The sequence below is a fragment of the Sinocyclocheilus grahami genome, unplaced genomic scaffold (genome assembly GCF_001515645.1).
Source record: "Sinocyclocheilus grahami isolate Dianchi unplaced genomic scaffold, SAMN03320097.WGS_v1.1 scaffold110.1, whole genome shotgun sequence".
NCBI lineage: Eukaryota > Metazoa > Chordata > Actinopteri > Cypriniformes > Cyprinidae > Sinocyclocheilus > Sinocyclocheilus grahami.
Genome location: NW_015505289.1, coordinates 1,889,555 through 1,913,585, shown reverse-complemented (window position 1 = coordinate 1,913,585; position 24,031 = coordinate 1,889,555). Strand labels below are relative to the sequence as shown.

At 36.7% G+C, this 24,031-nt stretch overlaps 1 protein-coding gene across 1 annotated transcript in view; it reads left to right on the top strand.

Annotated features, from left to right (window-relative positions):
• LOC107589013 (unconventional myosin-XVIIIb-like) overlaps positions 1 to 24,031 on the top strand; it is a 44,360-nt gene that overhangs the window by 8,259 nt on the left and 12,070 nt on the right. Inside the window, exons 6-35 of the mRNA XM_016277309.1 lie at positions 419 to 519; positions 1,387 to 1,450; positions 2,217 to 2,361; positions 2,457 to 2,627; positions 3,651 to 3,741; positions 3,827 to 4,019; positions 4,864 to 4,944; positions 5,030 to 5,150; positions 5,237 to 5,384; positions 7,686 to 7,869; positions 7,966 to 8,116; positions 9,321 to 9,430; positions 9,657 to 9,722; positions 11,013 to 11,141; positions 11,447 to 11,590; positions 12,025 to 12,114; positions 12,384 to 12,503; positions 15,508 to 15,613; positions 15,710 to 15,834; positions 17,086 to 17,240; positions 17,372 to 17,495; positions 18,908 to 19,108; positions 19,252 to 19,362; positions 19,497 to 19,601; positions 20,267 to 20,428; positions 21,165 to 21,278; positions 21,360 to 21,476; positions 22,209 to 22,292; positions 23,218 to 23,355; positions 23,451 to 23,636. Coding sequence (XP_016132795.1) covers positions 419 to 519; positions 1,387 to 1,450; positions 2,217 to 2,361; positions 2,457 to 2,627; positions 3,651 to 3,741; positions 3,827 to 4,019; positions 4,864 to 4,944; positions 5,030 to 5,150; positions 5,237 to 5,384; positions 7,686 to 7,869; positions 7,966 to 8,116; positions 9,321 to 9,430; positions 9,657 to 9,722; positions 11,013 to 11,141; positions 11,447 to 11,590; positions 12,025 to 12,114; positions 12,384 to 12,503; positions 15,508 to 15,613; positions 15,710 to 15,834; positions 17,086 to 17,240; positions 17,372 to 17,495; positions 18,908 to 19,108; positions 19,252 to 19,362; positions 19,497 to 19,601; positions 20,267 to 20,428; positions 21,165 to 21,278; positions 21,360 to 21,476; positions 22,209 to 22,292; positions 23,218 to 23,355; positions 23,451 to 23,636 — 3,837 coding nt within the window. The remainder of the gene's footprint in view (positions 1 to 418; positions 520 to 1,386; positions 1,451 to 2,216; positions 2,362 to 2,456; positions 2,628 to 3,650; positions 3,742 to 3,826; positions 4,020 to 4,863; positions 4,945 to 5,029; positions 5,151 to 5,236; positions 5,385 to 7,685; positions 7,870 to 7,965; positions 8,117 to 9,320; positions 9,431 to 9,656; positions 9,723 to 11,012; positions 11,142 to 11,446; positions 11,591 to 12,024; positions 12,115 to 12,383; positions 12,504 to 15,507; positions 15,614 to 15,709; positions 15,835 to 17,085; positions 17,241 to 17,371; positions 17,496 to 18,907; positions 19,109 to 19,251; positions 19,363 to 19,496; positions 19,602 to 20,266; positions 20,429 to 21,164; positions 21,279 to 21,359; positions 21,477 to 22,208; positions 22,293 to 23,217; positions 23,356 to 23,450; positions 23,637 to 24,031) is intronic.

Sequence of the window (24,031 nt, the reverse complement as noted above, 5' to 3'; positions counted from 1 at the left end):
TCTATCTATCTATCTATCTATCTATCTATCTATCTATCTATCTATCTATCTATCTATCTATCTATCTATCTATCTATCTATCTGTCTGTCTGTCTGTCTGTCTGTCTGTCTGTCTGTCTGTCTGTCTGTCTCTCTGTCTATCGTCTCCCTGTCTGTCTGTCTCTATCTATCTATCTATCTATCTATCTATCTATCTATCTATCTATCTATCTATCTATCTATCTATCTATCTATCTATCTATCTATCTATCTATCTAACTATCGTCTCCCTGTCTGTCTGTCTGTCTGTCTTTCTGTCTGTTTATCCACATATTCATCTGCACTTATGTCTGTCTGTTTTTCTGCTTGTCTTTCTGTTTGTCTGTTTATCTGTCTGTCTGTCCATCCATCTATCTAATGTTTTCTCTCTCTGTTTCAGACCATGCTGCTGGAGAAATGGAGGGTGTGTCAGAGGCCGGAGGGAGAGAGTAACTTCCTGGTGTTCTCCCAGATGCTCGCAGGCCTCAGCACAGACATGAGGTCAGTTCGATCCCTGGAGCTCTCTGTGGTCAAACTCAGTAGCATTTGCTTCTTGTATTGTGAAGCCTTTTTCTGACTTCCTGCAGGGTTTGTACGGTCATGAAAAACCTAGAAAAGTCATGGCATTTTAAAACAGCAATTTCCATTCCTTGGGAAAAATAAATAAACCCAGAAAGTTATATTGCATAGTTTGCATAATTTTACTCATAATTTTAATTTATTCAATTTTTGTATATGTTTGTACCTGAATACTACTGTTAGACTGAAACAGTTTCCAAAATGAAATGAAGGTTCTGAGTTGAACTGATAATATTGGTTAAATAAATTACAATATTCAGTGTGATGATATGTGCTAATATGTTCTGTGGAGTAACGTCTGGCACAGTTGCAGCTTGTACTTATTATTAAAACAAATAGAAAGCAAACAAGTAGCGTTAATGTTTTAGTTAACATATGCTATGATAAATTTGAACAGATTTTTATTCTTATTGTAAAATAATGGAATATTAGGTCATGAATATTGTCTCAAAAGTCATGGAAAAGTCTTTATTGGTAAAAATGTGTACAAACCCTGTTCCTGGCTTCTGTCCTAACAAGCCTGACTGCAGCATCATTAGACGCCAAACACAAAGTTACCCGTCATTAAACCCCAGATCATTTACCCTATTGTTATGGGTTTGTTTTTGGACTCGTTTCCCCTCAGAGGCATGCACAGGCTCTTCAGCGAACGCCGCTTTGGCAGAACGCCTGCTCTTTTCATAGCTTTGCCTTAAAACAAAAGCTCCAGAGAGCTCGAGGGGGCAAGATCTTGTCTGATGTCATTTCCTGTTTAAATTTGAGTGTAACTGTCTTGCTCTGTAATCACAGGACTGAACTGCAGCTGCACCAGTTAAAGGAACACAACTCATTTGGAATTTCATGCCCAACCAAGGTATGAACTGTTTTTAAAAAGCAATAATAATAATAAAGTGTGAGAAAAAAAAGTCATGATTGCTAAACTAACATGATTAGTGCATCTGCTCTGACATGTTGAGCTTTGGTGCTCATGTGGGAAAACACGTTTAAGTCTAGCTTGCAACATCCTGATCCTGTTCTCTCCACATCTACCCACAATTCCATTCAATAAAAAGGAAAAAAGCATAAATTAATTTAATTTTAGATTAAATACAAAAAAATTAAATAAAGTAACAAAAATTTAATTAAAAAGTTAATACAATTTTAAGTTTAAATTAAATTATTAAATGTAAATTAAATTAAATTGAAAGTTACTTTCAAAGGTGCTAAATAAAATAGTTATTTTTATTAGTATTAATAAATGAATGTTTTTAATTAAATTAAAAATTGTAATTGTTTACATTATTGCCCAACAATATATTAAAAGTTGGATATATAGTACTTCCAATTTTATCCACATACATACAGTATACTAACATGAAGCAATATTTACAGTATAGCAAATCTCAACTATATCCAACGTTATCTGCATATAATACAGTATACTAACGTAAAAATGTATAACTTGTTTTTCGTTTTTGGCACTATTATTGATATAATCGGACAGAAATGAGACAGACTGGGCTTGAACCTTTGTTTCCCGAATGAGCACCAAGGCTCAAAGTGTCTTGCAGATGTGTGTTCTGACTTGAACTTTTCTTTAATAAGTTTTAATAAATGTAGTTTTTCATCCTTCACTTCAGGTGGATGAGAAGCAGAGAGCTTCAGTGGGTTTTGGGAAGCTACTGGCCGCCATGAATACTTTAGGATTCTCAGCGGATGAGCAGAAGGCCATTTGGCATGTTTTGGCAGGAATATACCATCTCGGCGTCGCAGGAACATGCAAGGGTAAATCAGAACTAGACTTACGGCTGTATTTTGTCAAGCAAAAAAGTATTAGGTGAGCCTTTACTCTCTGTTTTTCCTTTCTTGTACGGCTTCAGTGGGCCGTAAGCAGTTTATGAGTTTTGACAGCGCGCAGACGGCCAGTGCCATCCTGGGTTGTGAGGGAGAGGAACTCCACACTGCCGTCTTCAAACACCACCTGAGGCAGTTACTGCAGAGAGCCTCCGGAGGTGTCAGAGAGCGCCGCGCCGCAGAGGAGCCAGAGAACGGTCAGAAACACACACTGAACTCTGTTCAACCCACCAGAATCTGAGAAGATCTGAGATAAACTGTGTAGAGAGGAACTAGAGATAGCATCCTGGAAATCAAATAAATGAAATATTGTTTGTTTGAGTTTTTATAAAGTTTTTATTATTCAGTTGATGAGGACTGTGACTGTTAAGCAGTTTAGCCTCATTGTAAAAATATATTTGACCACAGAATGACCATCCAGGTGATCAGTTAGAAACAAATATTTCTGAGAGCCACATATTAAATCTTTATAACCAAGTTATAACCAAAAACATTTCTGAGACATGTTGTTTCTGTTTTATAATATAAACCAAATTATGTAAATGGATATTTATTTATATCTGTTATTTAATATCTAAATAATATTTATTTCTCATTCTGCCATACACTACTGTTCAAAAGTTTGAGGTTGGTAAGAGTTTTTCATGTTTTGGAGTAAGTCTCTTATGTTCACCAAGGCTGCGTTTATTTTATCAAAAATGCAGTAAAACAGTAATATTGTGAAATATATTACAATTTAAAAGAACTGCTTTTCAGGACAGTTGAAATAGAAATCTTTTGTAATGTTAAAAATGTCTTTACTGTCGCTTTTGATCAATCTAATGCATCTTTGCTGAAGAAAATAATGATTTATTTTTTTAAATCTTTTCTTTCTTAGCATTTATTTAGTAGAATATCACTGTTTGCACAAACATATTGAGACACCGAAGACTGGAGAAATGATGCTGAAAATTCAGCTTTGCATCACAGGAGTAAATTACATTTTAAAATATATCCAAATAGAAAACTGTTATTTTAAATTGTAATAATATTTCACAATATTACTGTTTTTATAGTATTTTTGATTAAATAAATGCAGTCTTGGTGAACATAAGAGACATCTTTTAAAAACAAAAAATCTTGATTTGCAAAAATGGCACCAGAACTTAGCAAAATCATACACATCCTCTATTTGAGGATGTCCTAAATGGGAAAATATGTCAACTATGCGTGTGTTTCAGGTCCAAAACTGAGTGCTGCTCAGTGTGTGGAAGGGATGGCGGCTGGTCTCTATGAGGAACTCTTCACCACTATTGTGTTTCTCATCAACAGGTAAATACACACTGTTTGGTGACAGTTATATTTCTCTAAAGTGATATAGCAGTGTTTCCCAGCCTTTCTCTTGTTCTCTCTCCAGAGCGCTGCACTCTCAGCAGCTGACGCTGGCCTCTGTGATTGTAGTGGACACACCGGGCCTGAGGAACCCCAGACACAGCAGGGATGACCGAGCCGCCGGCTTCTCTGAGCTCTGTCACAACTACTTACAGGAGAGACTGCTGGAGCATTACTTCAACCACACATTCACAGACACGCTGGAGCGATACACACGGGTACCACACCGTCTCCAACCACTACGGAGATATGTTAGAAACTGCTGTTCTAGTGTTACAAATATTGCATATGAATATGAACCTTGCTGATTGAATTAAAATTGAATGGAATTTCGTTTCATTTTTAAAAATCATATATGAAATAATGTATTAAATAAAGTAATATTTATCATTTCTGTGTTTTACTGCCATTTTATTTGACCAATAAACTATACCTAAAAATGTCTTAAGTCAATCTCAAACAAATATTGAAAATTTGTTATTGACAACCTAAAACAGATATTTAATATTAATATGAACCTTGCTGATTAAATTTGAATTTAATTTAAAAATAATATATCAAATTAAAAAATTACATTCCTATGCATATTTATAACTTCTATTTTTTTGTATATATATATAATAAAAAAATATATATATATATATATATATTTTTTTTTTTTTTTTATATATATATATATATATATATATATATATATATATATATATATATATATATATATATATATACTGCCATTTGTTCAATAAATTATGTCTAAAAATGCCATACCTGTTATTTTTCATGGCGCCACCTCAAAAAAATATTGAATATGTAATCTAACTTTCCTATCCATATTTACTGTATAACTTCTGTTTCTGTATGTTTACTGCCATTTTTCTATATAGTCAATAAATTATGTCCAAAAATGCCATGCTTGTTATTTTTCATGACAACACATATAAATTTTTACTTTTTGGCTTTTTCATTTGAAATAATAATGGAGAGGTGAAAAAAAAGAGAAAATTTTAATAATGCTTATAAATCATTTGAGATCATTATTAACGTTCTGATGAATTTTCACAGGAGGGAGTACCTGTAGATTTCAGAGCCCCTGAGACGAGCCCGTCAGAGGTGGTGTGTGCTGTTGACCAGCCTGGACTGCAGGTATCACTCACTCATCCTCAACATGCTTCTTCCACACGGCAGTCACGCATGTGGTTTCACAGCGTGTGTCTGTGTGCGTTCTCAGGTTCGAGGACCAGAAGGTGACTCTCGAGGTCTCCTGTGGGTCCTGGATGAAGAGATGGTCACTCCCGGTTCCACCGAGAGCACAGTTCTGGAAAGAGTGTGTCAGTACTTCAGCGGCACAGGTGCTCCAGCCTGATCCTGACCTGCTGTTTTCATGTTTTTTGAGATGTTTCCTCAGGTCTCATCTTTCTGCTTGCTTGATTCTCAGTGCGCCAGTGCGAGCAGCCTCTGCAGTGTGAGATCGCTCACCTGATGGGTTCAGATCCAGTGCGCTATGATCTCTCAGGCTGGTTCGGTCAGGTCCAGAGCAACCCGTCTGTCCTAAATGCCAGTTCCCTGCTGCAGAACTCCTCAATGTAAGAGAATACAGATGATCACAGACTTTTGCACTGCAGTATGGATGACAGATTTTCCTTAAATAAAATTCTGAATATTGAAGTTTGCCAATTAAAATGAAAGAAATTGTTGAAGTAATTAATGATTTGATTTTACTCAAATATTCATTGTAATATTAAAATGTTCATTCATCTCTCCAATTTTATATTAATAAAGGTGCCAAGAAAAATAGCAGGTATAGTATTTAGAAATAGCTTATAGAACAAATAGCTAAAATGGCAATAAAACACAAGGAAATACATGTACATGTTAAAAAAAATGGGTGGGTATTTTATTTTATTTATTATTTTTATTTATTTTATTTTTTTATTTTTATGCACCGTTAAGCTTTTCCTCAATGCACAAGAGCTTATCCTCAAATAAAATTCAGAATATTGAATCTTGCAAATGCAAATGAAAATAAAATGTTAATGTTATTTGGGAAGTTATTTATAATTTGATATTATTGATGAGTATTATTAAAATATTCTATATGTTTTGTTCGTGTGAACTCTGGGACATTCATATATACTGTATATTACACAATATATAAGGAAATAGATGTTAATTATGGCTGAAATATTTTATTTTATGTTATTTGATTTGATTTGGTTCATGTGAATTAGTATGACAATAGTCCATCCGCTCACAGAAGACATATTAATGAATTCAATTCCATATCTCATTTAATATAGTATAATGCATTTGTCATAGCTGCTTGTCACTGAATAAATTGCTGTTGGAAAGCATCTCACATTCTACACATCTTTTGCACATGTCTACAGCAGACTTACGCAAGTGCTGTGTGTGTGTTAAGTTTTGGTGCTAAATCAAATTCAATAACACAGTGAAACTGGTTTCTTGTCCTCCTGAACTGTTTACCTAGCAACAGGGATAAACATCTGCTGCTAGTACTCACAATGGTGTTCATGCTGATGATGCAAACGTGCCGCAATAAAGACAAGTGTGAAGACAGCCAGCATCAGTATGAGGGCTTCCATTAGCTTGGTGTTGACAACTTTTAGAAAAGGTTCTTATTTGGTTTTCATTTTTGCTCTTTTTTTTGTTTTACTAAAAATGCATAGTAAGCGATGAAAAAAATCCAAACTGCTCACTAAAGGCAGTTACTATGTAGACATGCAGCAATGAGAAATTTAATACACAACTTTTACATTATTAATACTGTTGTAGTTTATGTGTAGAGACCATGCCAGATTGCTTTCATAACAGCTGTAAACCACACTGGAGTGCAAATAAACTTAAAACTAATTTTATAATTTAATTGTATAATTTAAATAAAAAACAATTTTTTTAATTAAAATAAAATTCTAAAATGAAATAGCATACATATTACTGCCTATATTTTTAACTAATATAAAGCAAACGTTTTTTCACATTTAAATTTGCAAGGTTCAGTATTGAAATGTTTGCTTGAGGAAAAGCTCTAGTATGAAAGTGTCCTTAGAAAAATTGCTTAAATTAAATAACATTAAATTACATTGCATTGCTTTACATTTCATTAAATAAAAAAAAATTACCACCCATATTTATAACTTCTGCCATTTTGCTATTTGATCTGAAAACTATATCTAGAGATAACAAATTCAGTTGTTTAATCTTTGTTTAAAATATGTTTTAAATTGAAATAAAAATTCAATAAAGGATATTTACTGTATAACTAAAATTTTGATATTTGTTCTCTAAATTATATCCAGCAATGCCATATACCTGTTGTTTTTCATGGCACCATAATTTTTTGGGGCACTTTTATGGATTATAATAATAGAGAGATAACAGGAAATCAGCGTTTTATTAATGTTAATGAGTTTTACAGTACGTTTGAGTTCTCTTGTAGGTTATTTGTACAAAACACATCAGTGCTCTTTCATACTAGTTGTAAACTGGACAGGGATAAATGTAAATTTGGATTTGAATTTTATTAATATTGCCATTTTGCTGTGCCTTTAATCTGTGTCTAGAAATGCCATATCTGTTTTTTTTTTCATGGCACCACATGCTTTTTTTGGCATTTTTATTGATGTAATAATGAAGAGATGACAGTAATATCTGTATATAAAATGTATATCATTAATACTGTAGTTCGTGTCTACCAAATAGTCTTTCATACCATTTGTAAACCTCACTGGTGAGGAAAACCCATTCTCAACCAATTAAAAACAAACCAAACTATGAAGTCAAACGGATGTGGGTTGATGCTAAAATCTTGAGAGTGAAAGCTCCCTAATTCTCTGTTTTCTTCTTTCACTTGTTCCTCTTCTCAGTGGAGCGGTGAAGGCCCTGTTCAGTCCGCGGGCATCCATGCCTCCTCTGTGCCGGGGTTTGGGTGGTGTGGAGGGCGGCTCTCAGCGCTCACTGGAGAGGTCCGGCACGTTGCGGAAGACTCTGAGCGGCGGGATGGCGGCCCTCAGGAGACATTCCCAGTGCATTGCCGTCAAACTGCAGGCGGTGAGAAACAAATGAGCTGTTATGAAGCTGTTTCCATCTGCTTTTTGTCTGTAAATCCTCTTCACAATTTCCGTGACTGTCTCTCTCTCTGAGCAGGATGCTCTGCTGAATCTGATACGGCGAGCGCGGCCTGTCTTCCTGCAGTGTTTGAGTGCTAAGACAGATGGCTGTGGCTTTGATGTCCCAGCACTGCGTGTACAGCTGCACTCCACACACCTGCTGCCGGCACTGCAGCTGTACAGAACAGGTCGGACACACACACACACACACACACACACACACACACACACTCACACTCACACTCACACTCACACACACTCTCATGTATGTTTGTTTCTTATCATGTATGGGACTCTAATGACTTCTGTTGTACTTCATTAAAGCAAATTAGTTGCAAGTATCTCTATTTCTGTTTGTGAAACTTCATGCAATAATTCACCCAAAAATGAAAATGTGCTGAAAAGTTACTCACTCTCAGGTCATCCAAGATGTAGATGAGTATGTTTCTTCATCAGAACAGATTTGGAGAAATGTAACATTACATCACTTGCTCACCAATGGATCCTCTGCAGTGAATGGGTGCCGTCAGAATGAGAGTCCAAACAGCTGATAAAAACATCACAATAATCCACACCACTCTAGTCCAGCAATTAACATGTAGTGAAAAGCTGAGTGTTTGTAAGAAACAAATCCATCATTAAAGCATTTTTTACTTTAAAGTTTCGCTTTTGGTAAAAATAAAAGTCCATAAAAAATATGAGTCTTCCTCCAGTGAAAAAGTCTATCCACTGTTGTCCCCTTGCATCAAAATCCACCGACGTATTTGTTTAAAACTGTATTGCAACTTGGTTTTCGCTTTTGCTAAACAGTGCTTGAGCTATGCATATTTCTCTCCTGATTCAGACAAGACAACTTTTCACTAAAGAAACCAATATTATAGATTATGGACTCCATAATGGTTTGAAGTTAAAAACATCTTGATGAATTTGTTTCTTACAAACACACAGATTTTCACTTCACAAGATGTTAACTGATGGACTGGAGTGGTGTGGATTACTTGTGGATTATTGTGATGTTTTTATCAGCAGTTTGGACTCTCATTCTGACGGCACCCATTCACTGCAGAGGATCCATTGCTGAGCAAATGATGTAATGCTAAATTTTTCCACATTTGTTCTGATGAAGAAACAAACTCCTCTACATCTTGGATAGCCTGAGGGCGAATACATTTTCAGCAAATTTTCATTTTTTAGTGTGAACTGTTCCTTTAAGATTAGAGATTTTAACCACTTGTGGTACAGACATGATTCCTCAGCTTGTATACTGCATCTCAAACATACTGAACATATGAAGCAGTTCTCCTTTTAAAAAACAAAATCAGGTCCCATTTTGTATTGTCAATTACCAAATGTCCTTTCAAAGACGGCAAGCTCTGTCTCTGTGTCTTGCAGGCTACCCTGAGCACATGTCCCTGGGTGATTTCCGCTGTCGTTTTCAGGCCCTCTCTGCTCCCATAATGAAACGATATGGTTCTGTCTTCATTACCCCTGACGAGAGGAAGGTCTGGACGTCCTGAATCCCATGGCACACACGTGCCTCATTACCCTCTGTTAAAATGTCATTTATTTTTAATGATGTCAAATGATGACAATATTTATTTCCCTGTTTATTAACCTGTTTATTGATTAGCCGGTTTTTGCTCGAATAGCCCTCATTGATTCAGGGAGCTGCTGTTCCAAAAGTGGGCTTGAGCTCTGTCTGTTTGTGTTTACATCCCTTTATATCAGGCTGTGGAGGAATTATTGATTGATTTGGATTTGGACAAGAAAAGCATTGTTTTAGGAGCGAGCAGGGTGAGCCAGAGTCATCTATCTATCTATCTATCTATCTATCTATCTATCTATCTGTCTGTCTGTCTGTCTGTCTGTCTCTCTCTCTCTCTCTCTCTCTCTCTCTCTCTCTCTCTCTCTCTCTCTCTCTCTCTCTCTCTCTCTCTCTCTCTCTCTCTCTCTCTCTCTCTCTCTCTCTCTCTCTCTCTCTCTCTCTCTCTCTCTCTCTCTCTCTCTCTCTCTCTCTCTCTCTCTCTCTCTCTCTCTCTCTCTCTCTCTCTCTCTCTCTCTCTCTCTCTCTCTCTCTCTCTCTCTCTCTCTCTCTCTCTCTCTCTCTCTCTCTCTCTCTCTCTCTCTCTCTCTCTCTCTCTCTCTCTCTCTCTCTCTCTCTCTCTCTCTCTCTCTCTCTCTCTCTCTCTCTCTCTCTCTCTCTCTCTCTCTCTCTCTCTCTCTCTCTCTCTCTCTCTCTCTCTCTCTCTCTCTCTCTCTCTCTCTCTCTCTCTCTCTCTCTCTCTCTCTCTCTCTCTCTCTCTCTCTCTCTCTCTCTCTCTCTCTCTCTCTCTCTCTCTCTCTCTCTCTCTCTCTCTCTCTCTCTCTCTCTCTCTCTCTCTCTCTCTCTCTCTCTCTCTCTCTCTCTCTCTCTCTCTCTCTCTCTCTCTCTCTCTCTCTCTCTCTCTCTCTCTCTCTCTCTCTCTCTCTCTCTCTCTCTCTCTCTCTCTCTCTCTCTCTCTCTCTCTCTCTCTCTCTCTCTCTCTCTCTCTCTCTCTCTCTCTCTCTCTCTCTCTCTCTCTCTCTCTCTCTCTCTCTCTCTCTCTCTCTCTCTCTCTCTCTCTCTCTCTCTCTCTCTCTCTCTCTCTGTCTGTCTGTCTGTCTGTCTGTCTATCTATCTAGTGATCTGTCGTTATGTCTGTCTTTTCTCATCTGTCTATCTGTCTGTCTGTCTGTCTGTCTGTCTGTCTATCTAGTAATCTGTCGTTCTGTCTGTCTTTTCTCTGTCGTTCTATCTATCTATCTATTGGTCTATCTGTCTATCTATCTATCTATCTATCTATTTGTCTATCTGTCTGTCTGTCTGCCTGTCTGTCTCTCTGTCTCTCCGTCTGTCTGTCTGTCTGTCTATCTATCTATCTAGTAATCTGTCGTTCTGTCTGTCTGTCGATCTATCTATCTATCTATCTGTCTGTCTGTCTGTCTGTCTGTCTGTCTGTCGATCTATCTATCGGTCAATCATTATGTAGTTCTGTCTATCATTGTTGGAAATAACACTTCTGAAGTTTTCAGGCCATTCTCTCTCTGATGTGTGTGTTTATGAAGGTGTTTATGAAGCGTGGTGTCCTGAGGTCTTTAGATCAGCAGAGAGATCAGTTGTTGAGCGGCTGGCTGGTGCAGCTTCAAGCATCCTGTCTGGGTCATATGGGCCGCCAGAAATACCGCCGCATGAAGGTGAGTCTCTTTTGTCCTCTGTTTATAGATCTGAGGATAGGTGCTCAGAGATGACTGTGTTCCTCTTTGTAATGACCCAGTGTTCATCGAGGGGAAGTAAAATGGACAATCAAACAAAATTATGACATTTCTGCTGCAATTATCTCTGATTAACTTCAGGGGAAAAAATGTAATTCTTGGAATAGTGTAAAATATAGCTTTTAATGGACTTTAGTAGTTGACTTTAATAGTGCTACAGTCTTGTGTATAGTTGTGTCAGTGTGGGTCTGATGCAGCATCTAATGTGAGTGCTGATCTGGGATCAGGTTCAGCAGATGGCAGTGAGCTGTATTCAGAGAAATGTGCGAGTCCTCACTGCAGTGGCCCACTGGAGCTGGTGGAAGCTGCTGTGCAGAGTGCGTCCCCTGCTGGACGTCAACATGGATGACCAGCGACTCAGATCCAAAGAGGTACTGACCCATTCACAAAGGACATGTTCATACTATACATAACATTTAAACCACTAAATCATTGAGTTATCCAGTAATCATCTGTACAATGATATTTGTGTATCTATCTATCTATCTATTTATCTATTTATCTATCTATCTATCTATCTATCTATCTATCTATCTATCTATCTATCTATCTATCTATCTATCTATCTATCTATCTATCTATCTATCTATCTATCTATCTATCGTTTGTCTGTCTGTCTGTCTATACTGTATATCGTCTGTCTGTCTGCCATCTGTCTGTATCTATCTGTCTGTCTGTCTGTCATCTGTCTGTCTGTCTGTCTGTCTGTCTGTCTGTATCTATCTGTCTGTCTGTATCTATCTGTCCGTTTTGTTTATCAGATTTGTTTCACTCCATTATAATTGTATCACATTCTGTTGTTCAGGATGAGATCACTACTCTGAGGAGACGTCTGGAAAAGTCAGAGAAAGAACGAAATGAGCTGCGTCAGACTGCAGACAACCTGGAGACCAAGGTATGTGTTTGTGCCGTGCCCCCTGAGCCACATATGAAATGATACTGTCAGATCAGAAATCTAAAATTTTTTTATCAGTCGGTGTTCACAGTGATGGATGGAGTCTGGTTATGAATTCTCATCAGTGAAAGCGTATTAACACAAACTCGATTGGGATCGGCTCATGAAGTGCTAATCTCTGTCATATGACTGCTGCTGATGAATGAACAGCTCTTCTGCTGAGACATTGACAGATAATGGTGTGTGTGTGCGTGTGTGTGCGTGTGCAGGTTACGGCTGTTGTATCTGAATTAAGTGATGAGCGGTTCAGAGGGGAGGCCATGAGTCAAGCTCTAGATACTGAGCGCACGGAGAGACTGCGTCTCGCCAAAGAGAACAAGGAACTGCAGGTACAGCCCACCCATCATCTGTCTCCGTATCTCTGTTTCTAATTGGTCAAATTTAATCACAAACTATCCAGTCTTGTGGGAATGTGTTATAAAGGCAATATTCAGAATGTCATATTACTCATATTAGTATTGCATTACTGTATGTTTACACAGTAAGCAAATTTTACGTATATATAAATTGTGTGTGTATATATATATATATATATATATGTACACGTATATATGTATATATATATATACATACACACATATACATACATATATATACTGTATATGTATGCTAATACAGTATACTGCATAAAATACTGTATCCCACAATGCCATGTTCACAAGCCAGTGCTATTTTAGTATAATTAAAATACTATTATAGTTTTTTTTTACATTTTATGTTTGCATTTTAATTTTAGTTGGAGTTTTATATATATATGAAAAACTTGTTGCATCTTTCCCAAAAAGACTCATGGCTGTATTCGATCAAAAGGGTGCTTCTACTAAATACTGAGCAAAGGGTCTGAATACTTAGGACCATGTGATATTTCAGTTTTTCTTTTTTAATAAATCTGCAAAAATGTCAACAATTCTGTGTTTTTCTGTCAATATGGGGTGCTGTGTGTACATTAATGAGGAAAAAAATTAACTTAAATGATTTTAGCAAATGGCTGCAAAATAACAAAGAGTGAAAAATTTAAGGGGGTCTGACTACTTTCCGTACCCACTGTATATACAGTGCTGCTTGAAAGTTTGTGAACCCTATAGAATTGTCTATATTTCTGCCTAAATGTGACTCAAAACATAATCAAAATTGGTCAAGTCCTGAAAATAGACAAAGAGAACCCAAACAAACAAATGAGACAAAAATATTTTCTTTACCCTTTATTTATTGAGAAAAATGATCCAGTGTTCCATATCTGTGCGGTGCAAAAGTATGTGAAATTGTGAATCTTTGCTTTCAGTATCTGGTCTGACCCCCTTTTGTAGCAATAACTGCAGGTAAATGTTTCTTGTAACTGCTGATCGGCTTGTAGGAATTCTAGCCCCTTCGTCAGTACAGAACCACTTCAACTCTGTGATGTTGGTGGGTTTCCTCCTATGAACTGCTTGCTTCAGCTCCTTCCACAACATTACAATTGGATTAAGGTCCAGACTTTTACTCTGTCATTCCAAAACATTAACATTGTTCTTCTTTAACCATTCTTTGGTAAAACGACTTATGTTCTTGGGGTTGTTGTCTTGCTGCATGGCCCACTTTCTCTTGAGATTCAGTTCATGGACAGATGTCCTGACATTTTCCTTTAGAATTTGCTGGTATAATTCAGAATTCATTGTTCCATCAATTATGGCAAGCTGTCCTTGCCCAGATGCAGCAAAACAGGCCCAAATCATAATACAACCACCATGTTTCACAGATGGGATAAGGTTGTTATGCTTGAATGCAGTGTGTTCTTTTCTCCAAACATAACGCTGCTCATTTAAACCAAAAAGTTATATTTTGGTCTCATCCGTCCACTAAACATTTCTCCAGTAGCCCTCTGGCTTGTCCACATGATCTTTAGCAAACTGCAGACGGGCAGCAATGTTCTTTTTGGAGAGCAGTGACTTTCTCCTTGCAACTCTATCATGCACACCATGGTTGTTCAGTGTTCTCCTGATGGTGGACTCATGACAACTCTTGCTTTTGGAGTTATCTTTGTTGGTGGACCGCTTCTGGGGAGGGTAACAATGGTCTTGAATTTCCTCCATTTGTACATCTGTCTGACTGTGGATTTGTGGAGTCCAAACTCTTTAGAGATGGTTTTGTAACCTTTTCTAACCTGATGAGCAACAACAACTCTTTTTTCTAAGGTCCTCAGAGATCTCCTTTGTTCGTGCCATGATTCACTTCCACGAACATGATCAGACTTTGATAGATCCCTGTTCTTTAAATAAAACAGGGCACACACTGACACCTGATAGTCATTTCACTGAATGAAAACACCTCTGAACAGATGGACTCTTAATTTCACCTTCAAATTAACTGCTGATCCTAGAGATTCACATACTTTTGCACTGCCCAGATATCTGGATACTTATTCTCAATAAATAAATGAAAAATAATATTTTTGCCTCATTTGTTTGATTGGGTTATCTTTGTCTATTTTCAGGACTTGTGTGAAAATCTGATTATGTTTTGGGTATTATGCAGTAATATAGAAAATTCTGTGTATATATATATATATATATATATATATATATATATATTATATTAATTCAGTTAAACTTTGTTATTTCAATGAACAAAAATGTTTTTTGTGATTTTAATTTGTTTTAACTATAATAGCCCTGGCCCAACCTGACTTACCAATAACCGTAGGGAAAAAGGCAAAATTAACAACTTGTATAATTAACAACTCATAATATTTCTGCAGATAAAAATATGCTATTTCGATTACAGCCACTTTGCTTCAAATTAAATATGTGCCTACTATCATAAAAAAATTATAAGTGAAACGTAAGTTACATTTTAAACAGTAATATTCTACTGTATATTGTCACATGACCTCATCAGGTTGCATGTTTAATTCAGCAAATGGCATCCAGTTAGCATCTTTCATAAGTTATTTTGTATTCTAAAATCACTTCTGTGTACAAAGACCTTTTCTCTTGACAGTCCAAATAAATAATGAGTTGAGAAAGAGATTAATCTTAAAAAATTGTGGCTGGTTGAAAAATTACACGTTCATTTATCACACTAGAAATGTAAGGTCAAGTGGAAGCAATGCACAGTATTCCTCACAGCATGTTCTGATTGTATACGGCACGTTTCAGCAAATGACGTACTGTAGGTAATGTATCCCATGCATATAGAAAATTAGCATATTGTCCACATACTATATAATGCAGAAACAGTATGATTAGTATGCTTTTCCAAACATAGCCTGCAATATTGTCTCAAATGCCTCACTGCTGTGTCTCCTGTTGAATTGTGGGAGTCACGCCCGTGTGTTTATTCTGTGCTCTGTCTCAGAGTCGTGTGGACCAGAGTAAAGTGACTTTTGAGGCCCTCGAGAGGCAGTTAGAGGAAGAAAAACAGAAAGTCAAGAATAAAGAAGCTCTCAGCGGAGTGGCGACAGGTAAGACAGGCTTCCGTGTAGATGCAATCAAACATGCTGGTGAAGAAAGATATGACTGTTTGCGTGGGTGTGTGTGAATTCTGCATGTGCACGCAGAAAGTGAGCTGCAGCTGCAGCTGGAATGCGCGCAGACGGAGGTGGAGTTCCTGCGCAGGCGTCTGCGGCAGACGGAGGAAAGACTTGAGAGTGAGAAAGAGGCCCGTCAGCTGCTGGATACTAAGGTATTAATATTAATTATTACATTAATTATGACCTCAAAGAGGCACCTTATAGTGTTTGTCAAGGTTTCTTTTAGTTTTCATACATATTTCTTAGTTTTTGTTGTTAAAGTTAACTACAACAGTTAAAAAATTGTTTTTGATAATTGAAATGAAGTTAAAATAAAAATATTAAATGAAAACTTGAACTTGAAAAAAAATGAAAATGAGAAATATTGCTTTGGGAACTAACATAAATAATTTAGTTAAAGAACTAAAAGGACCGAACCTGAAATAAAAATAAAGCTAAAAAAAAAAAAAGAATTATAAAAATGACAAAAGCACAACAAAATGACTAAAACTTAAATTGAAATGAAAACTGAAAATATAAAAATAAAAGCTAATTCAAAATGATCAATATAGTATTATTTAAATATTACTAAAATAGCACTAAAGTCTGATTTTGTATATACAACAAAACAAACAGAAGCCTTCACAATAAAAAAAATCAATCAAACAAACACACAAATAAATAAATAAATATCTCCCATTATTGCCCAGGACAAAGATACAGCTCGCTCATTTAACATGTAGTGGGGCATGTTGTCACACAATATAAGGTACACTTTCACAGTGGGAACCTGTTGTTTATTGACATTGATTTCAAAAGAATATAATTTTTAGTTTTTTAATTATGAATTATCTACAGTTAAAAAGCTGTCTTCAGAACATATCAGTAATTTAATGTGCATTATAGGATATAAAGGCTTCATAATTATAAAATGATAAAATTTCAGTTCCTGAAACAACAAAAATGTAAAATACAAAATGTACAAACTTTTTTTTAAATGTAATATATTCTACAGTTATAATATGTATTATATAATACATTTATATTATATAGATAAAAAAGCATAATTTAAGAAATTTTTTAATTAGATCGATATATATAGCATTTCTATTATTATTAATTCACAAAACAATATTCTAATTCAAGGCTAAACCACTATTAAGAGAACACAAGCTTTTATGAAACTGGACTGAAAAGCATATAGTTACTGAGATGTAGTCCTTCTGACGACTAGCCCCACTGTATGCTATTTACTGACCAAGTCCTTATATGAACAATCCTGTTTGATTTGTTCTGCAGATAATGACATGTTTGTTATTATTTATTATTATCATGTGCACTGCACTGAATAACCCTGTCATGTCCAGTGGGCTGCACAAGGTCCCTTCCTGATGATCTTTGGCTCTATCTCCCCCTTGTGGCAGGTCCAGGAACTGCAGTCTCAGCTTGATCAATCTAAACGTTCAGTGACTGAGCTAAAACGCCACTGCCGGCGGTTGACCTCTGACCTTCAGGACACCCGCGTGCTGACTGACAGCCTGCAGGGCCGCACTCATGAGCTGGAGAGGAAACAGAGGAGGTCTGTCTCCTTTGCTTATGATTCATTAATATTCAGCGTCACGCTATCTGGTTTCTTGAAAATGCATTCTCAAGCACTCTGTCTGGTCTGTGTCCGTGTGTGTGTATGTGTGTCTGTGTGTGTGTGTGTAGGTTTGACAGCGAACTAACCCAGGTGCTTGAGCAGGCTGATAATGAGAGGGAGCAGAAGGAGAGAGCCATCCAAGAGAATACCACCCTCGGTGCCGAGATATTCACCCTTCGCAAGACGCTCAAGGTAAGGGCCGAGGTCAAAGATCAAGTGTCCACCATCTGCAATCGTGCCCGTGAACTCCGGGTGTCCTCTGTCGGTAAACTGAACGAGTCCCCAGAGATCCCAAATATGCAGAGGAGAAAAGTTCTGCTTTAAGTTTATCGGATTATATAACTTTACAGTGTCATTATAGGAAAATAAATGAATGAGTTTTTACTCTGAAATACAAAGGTCAGAGGGAAATACATGTGCACACATTTATATCTGCATTATGCATTCGTGTATTTTAATACAATGTGTTTGTGATTGTAATTGTTTTTTTTGTGTGTGCATTTTGTGTGTGTGTGTGTGTGTGCAATTTTTGTGTGTATTTGCTGTTGTGTGTGTTTGTTTATATGCTTGTTTATGTTTGTATACATTTTTATATGTATGTGTTTGTGTATGGTTATGTGTCTGTGATTGTTTTTTGTGCATCATTGTGTGTGCATTTGCTTTTGTGTGTCAACTTCATGCATTTGTGATTATTTGTATAATTGTGTTTGCATGTGTGTATGTGCATGTGCGTGTTTGTTTCTTTTGTATGTATCTATGTTTTTTGTTCATTGTTGTGTGTTTGTACAATGTTTATTTTTTATTTTTTGGTATTTGCTTTTGTGTGTGTGTTTGATTGTTTTGTGCGTTTATGCATTTGTGCTTGTTTGTGTAAATGTGTGTTTGTGTGCATATGTGAATTAGTTTTTTCATTTTTGTGTGTGTTTGTTTTTCGTTGTGGTGTGTATTTTTATGTGTTTGTGACTGTGTGGTGATCACGGTATGTTTATGTGTCTGTGATTGTTTTTTTTGGTGCATTGTTGTGTGTGTGTGTTTTTGCTTTTGAGTTTGTTTTTTGTTTTTTGCATTAATTCTGTACATCTGTGTGTATATGTAAGCGTTTGTGTTTGTTTTATGCAGTTGCATAAGTTTGCGACAAGTTTTTTGTCGTTGTATATATTTTTGTGTATGTGTATGTGTCTGCATCTGTGATTGTTGTGCGTTTTTGCAATATGTGTGTATTTGTTTTTGTGTTTATGATTGTTTTGTGTATGTTTTTGCATTTGTGCTGGTTTGTGTATGGATATTTGTTGTGTATTTTTGTGTTTGTGTCTTTTTATATGTCTGTATGTGATTTGTGTGCATTATTGTGTGTTTGTACATTTTATGTGTACTTGCTTTTGAATTTGTTTATTAATGTTTTGTGTTTTTTTTGTGTAATTGTTTGTGCATGTATGTGTTTGTATAAGCATGCATGTTTATGTGTGTTATTTGTCTTGATGTTTGTATGATTTTGTGTGTGTGATGTTTGTCTTGTGTGTGTGTTTTTGCTCCTGCATGTTCGGTTGTTGGTTTGTGTATTTACGTTTACGTGATGTGTGTATGATTATGTTTGTGTGTTTCAGGAGAGTCAGGTGGAGGTCACGCACCTGCAGCAGCAGAAGGAGGAACTGTGTGCTCAGATCCGTGACCTGAGCGTCCCTCTCCACCTCACCTCCAACTCCATCCCTGAACTGAAGAAGAAGCTCCGTGAGCTGGAGACCAGAGACAAGGAGCGCTCGGAGGAGATCAGCCAGATGACTGCCAGAATCAAACAGCAGGAGCAGGTACAGGAACCCAAGAAGAGTTGACCTTTTGTAAAGGTTATGACGTCATAACCATGAGTACATTAACATATGACCACCCACATTTACATAAGTCTTAAAGGTGCAGTAACCCAAACAGGCCATCTGAACTCTGTTCTCCACAGATGCACCTGCGCTTTGAGATGGAGATGGAGAGGATGAAGCAGATCCATCAGAAGGAGCTAGAGGACAAGGATGAGGAACTGGAGGACGTGCAGAAGTCCTCACAGAGACGGGTCAGGGACGCAGAATGAATTACAACTCGACAGACCACCTTACAACCCTGTCTGAAACATCCTTTCCTGTCTGCCTGTCTGTGTGTGTGTGTGTGTGTGTGTGTGTGTGTGTGTGTGTGTGTGTGTGTGCACAGCTCCGTCAGCTGGAGATGCAACTGGAACAGGAATATGAGGAAAAACAGATGGTGGTTCATGAGAAGCATGACTTAGAGGGGCTGATTGCCACACTGTGTGAACAGGTAACACACGTATATATAAATTGTAAAATTAAAAAAAATGTATATACATTACATAATATTTTTATATATATATAAAAAATGTATTATTATTAAAATATTTTTTTATTTATTTAAAGGTAATAAAATTGTATTTATTTTTTATTGTTTTGTAAGAAAGCTTTTTGCATTTTAATTAAAAAAAAACTATATTTAGCTGATTTATATACCTTTTTTGACATCCTCAAAAGGATATTGTCATTTTCATAAATAATGGAATCTTTTTTGCGGTGTTATTATCATAGATAGCAACGTTTGCATTCACACACTGTAACCAACCTTTGTAACGTTCATTGCATTCCAGGCTTGATATTTATTAAATACAGTATGTGGGTCATTTGGATAGACGCGCTGCTTGATAGATCACAGAAAATTTTTTTGACCATCACAAATCAGCTCATATTGAAAGCCAAAATTATTTACTGAGCTTATGGGTTTTACTCAGTTTTCCACAGGCAGGCGTTTGTATGTCTCTGTGTTCACGTGGCCAGCATCATTACTCAGTTCTTATGGTGTAAAAGTCACCACCTTTATCCAGAAATGCCTGCCTCTCTCCCGTGATGTGAGTGTACAGTAAAGTCTTTCTGTTTGTGATTCAGTGTGATGTATAGATCTCTCTCTGGTCTCAGGTGGGCCACAGAGACTTTGACGTGGAGAAGAGGCTGAAGCGGGACCTGAAGCGCACACATGCCCTGCTCAGTGATGCCCAGCTGCTGCTGTCCACCGTTGAACAGCCTGGGCAGGGTCACGACCCCGGTGCCAAGGAGCAGCTGGAGAGACTGTGCTGCCAGGTGCCACTGCCATCCCATCATCCACACAGCACGGCTCACACGATTTATACAGCTTCGCATTATCGGTCTTCAAAAGTCCCACCATTAACCCCTTACTGCAGTAAAATATAGTAGTATTTTTGTGGCATTAGCCTTATTTGCCCAGTACATTTTAAGTAGTGATCTAGCTATTCATTAAATATTGATACAAAAATATTTTAATACACGTTGCTGATCTTATTGTGCGTGGTGCAGCCTAAGATGGTTTGCTAGTCGTAGATGGCTTAAACTGGCCAAAAATAAAAAAATAATAATAATGCTGTTTTCAACATTGATAACAAGAAATTTCTCTTGAGCAGCAAATCCAGCATATTAGAATGATTTCTGAAGGATCATATGACTCTGAAGACTGGAGTAATGATGCTGAAAATTCAGCACTGAATCACAGGAATAAATTACATTTTAACATATATTCAAATAGAAAGCAGTTATTTTATAATATAATAATATTTAACAATATTCCTATTTTTACTGTATTTTTTGTCAAATAAATGCAGGCTTGCTGAGTAGAAGAAACTTCTTTCAAAAACAATAAAAATACTTAATAATTCCTAGATTTTTAATGGCAGTGTGAGTTTGCATAGTTAGTTTTGTCAATACAAAGTCATCTAAAAATAATAAGGATTTACGCTAATATTGTTAGTGGTCTATATTTCTGTAGTTACCTTTATTTGACTTTTGTCTATGTGTGTTCTAGCTGGAGGACAGTGAAGCCAGACGGCTGGAGGCTGAAAGCGCACAGAAGACTCTGGCTGCAGAGCTGGAAAACGCTCAGATCGAACTAGAGAGCATCTGCAAGCAGAAGAGCCTGGTGAGGCCCCGAGACATGAAATGAGAGGAGCAAAGGGCTGATCTCAGGTTTATCTCAGTGCCTCTTTGTCTGTTGTCTCAGGTGGATGAGCAGCTGGCTCAGCTCCGCTACGAGAGGACGGACCTGATGAAGAGGCTGGAGGAAGACCAGGAGGATCTCAACGAGCTCATGAAGAAGCACAAAGCCCTCATCGCTCAGGTCTGCTGGAGTTACACACTCGCAGCACTCTTGGGGAGATATGACAGTCACTCAGTTTTCAAAATAGAGCAGGTTTTCCAATAACAAGCTGTTTTGATCTCCATCACGTAGTTGGGAAGTGTGGCAAAATGCTGTCATTTGTCACATTGCATTGCACGCTCTCCTAAAAATCCTCTCTCTCTAGTCTGATTCATTTGAGTAAATCTGTGATTCATTTTGCTAAATGGATGCTTCATTTCAACTGGTAAAAAAATGGTTTATCCTTTCACTTGAGTCATCGCTTAATAGTGTTCCAGTCCTTGGGCAACATCGTTAGATGTTTTCTTTTCATAGCAAAATAAATATTTAAATTACTGAGGTTTATGACTATTAAAAAAAAATATATATATACTCTAAAAAATGCTGACTTTGGGTCAAATATGGACTAACCCAACTTTTGGGTTAAAAATTTAATGTAAAAATGTAACCCAAAATATAACATATACTATATATATAAGAATTTAGGATATCCAGTAAGATTTTATTTGATTATACATATATGTGTATATGTATACATATGTGTGTATGTAGTGAAGCTAATTCATTTTTCATAGGGGTAGTTTGACTGTAGTCTTAACTTATTTGTGTTATGAGTAGCTTGACAAACATTTTCAAAGTAATTTCTCCAATACTGGTGTGTGTGAGGTTATGTAAAATACCTCAAAGCCAACTAAACATGTTTGTTTATGTCAGTCTTCCAGTGATATCTCTCAGATCCGAGAGCTTCAGGCTGAAATGGAGGATCTGAAGAAACAGAGACAGACCCTACAGGAGGAGGTGAGACAGACCTGCAGACAGACACACTGAGATATAGATGTGTGATGCATTAGATGTACATATGAACATATTACTGTAACATGGGCCGACTCACAGTTTACTACTGCTATGTACTGCACTTCTGTTACTGTTAGTAAAGTTCGTACTTTTAAGTATGAAATACACTAATATGGAATAATGTAAGAAAAATGCATATATGTATGCATGAATGCATACTTTAGAAATCCATCAGAAGTAGAACACTTTTTTTTAAAAAAAGCTTATTTTCAGCGTATTATGATTTGGGACATAATGGAAGCTTGTTTTTTTTAATTGTGACTTTTAATCTCACAATTTACATAAATGCAAACTCGCAATTGTGAGAAAAACAGTTGTGAGATGACGTGTCACAAGCAAACAGAATTGTGAAATGTAAACAGAATTTGCAGGGGAAAAAATTTTGAGAAAATTCTGAGAAAAGTCATAATTGTGAGATGCAAATTCACAGTTACGAGTTTATAACTCGTTTATAAAATAGTTTATAAAATAAAGAGTCACAATTACCTTTATTTTTTATTCCATGGCACAAACAAAAAACAATTGCAAAATGTAAAAAAACTTTTTTGTCAAATTGTAAATGTCAAAATTACAATTTTACAAAATTACAATGCAAATTCAGAATTTTGAGAAAAAAGTTATAAATTCGCAATTCTTGCAATTGTGAAATAATAAACACAATTCTGAGAAAAATTGTGAGATATAAACTTGCAATTGCAAAAAAAAATTTAAAAATCAGAATTGTGAGATAAAGTCGCAATTACCTTTTTATTTTTTGATTCTGTGACGGTAATAATCTTCTATAAGGACACACTAATCCTATTCTGTTGTGAACATGGAGTAGACATATTGTTGTATTTTCGTAACCCAGCGGTGCTTATCTTCCCAGCTGCAGACCAGCGTAGCACGTGTGCAGTTTCTAGAGTCGTCCACGGTGGCCCGCAGCATCGTAAGCAAGCAAGAAGCTCGTATCTGTGATCTAGAGAACAAATTGGAGTTCCAGAGAGGACAGGTCAAGAGATTTGAGGTCAGTCCAGACCCATTAACAGCTTCTCACTTTCTGCTCTTTCTCAGAGAGGATCTTTACAGTCTTACAGTGTGTGTGTGTGTGTGTGTGTGTAGGTGCTGGTTCTGCGTCTGCGGGACAGTGTGGTGCGGCTGGGTGAGGAGCTGGAGCAGGCGGCCCAGGCTGAGGCCAGGGAGAGGGAGAACTCCCGATACTATCAGCTGAGACTGGCGGATATGAAACTGGAAATGGACGACCTGAGCGTCAGAGAACAGGAGAGCAGCCGTCGACGCATGGAGCTGGTGACTGACACACACAAACCACACACCTTTCTGCTGTAGCTGATGAAGCAACACATTATTCTTCCCTATTTATTTGTACGATATTTAACACACAAATAGTAGTTTATCGACTATGGAAGTCCTAAAAGGTTATTTTATTTATTTATTTATTTATTTGTGATCACAATTTCATTTTCCTTCATTTTCTTTCATTTATCAGAAAAAAAAAAAATGAAAGAAATGGTACATTGCTTGGATATTCATTTTGAGATTTAAGAATACACTTATATTATTATTAATATATTTTAGTATATTATAAATATGAACTATGAGGGTTAGAGGACGGTAAAGCTCATCAAAATTGATAAATATGCTAAATTTAATATCTGATATATATCTGTATATACCGTTTGAAA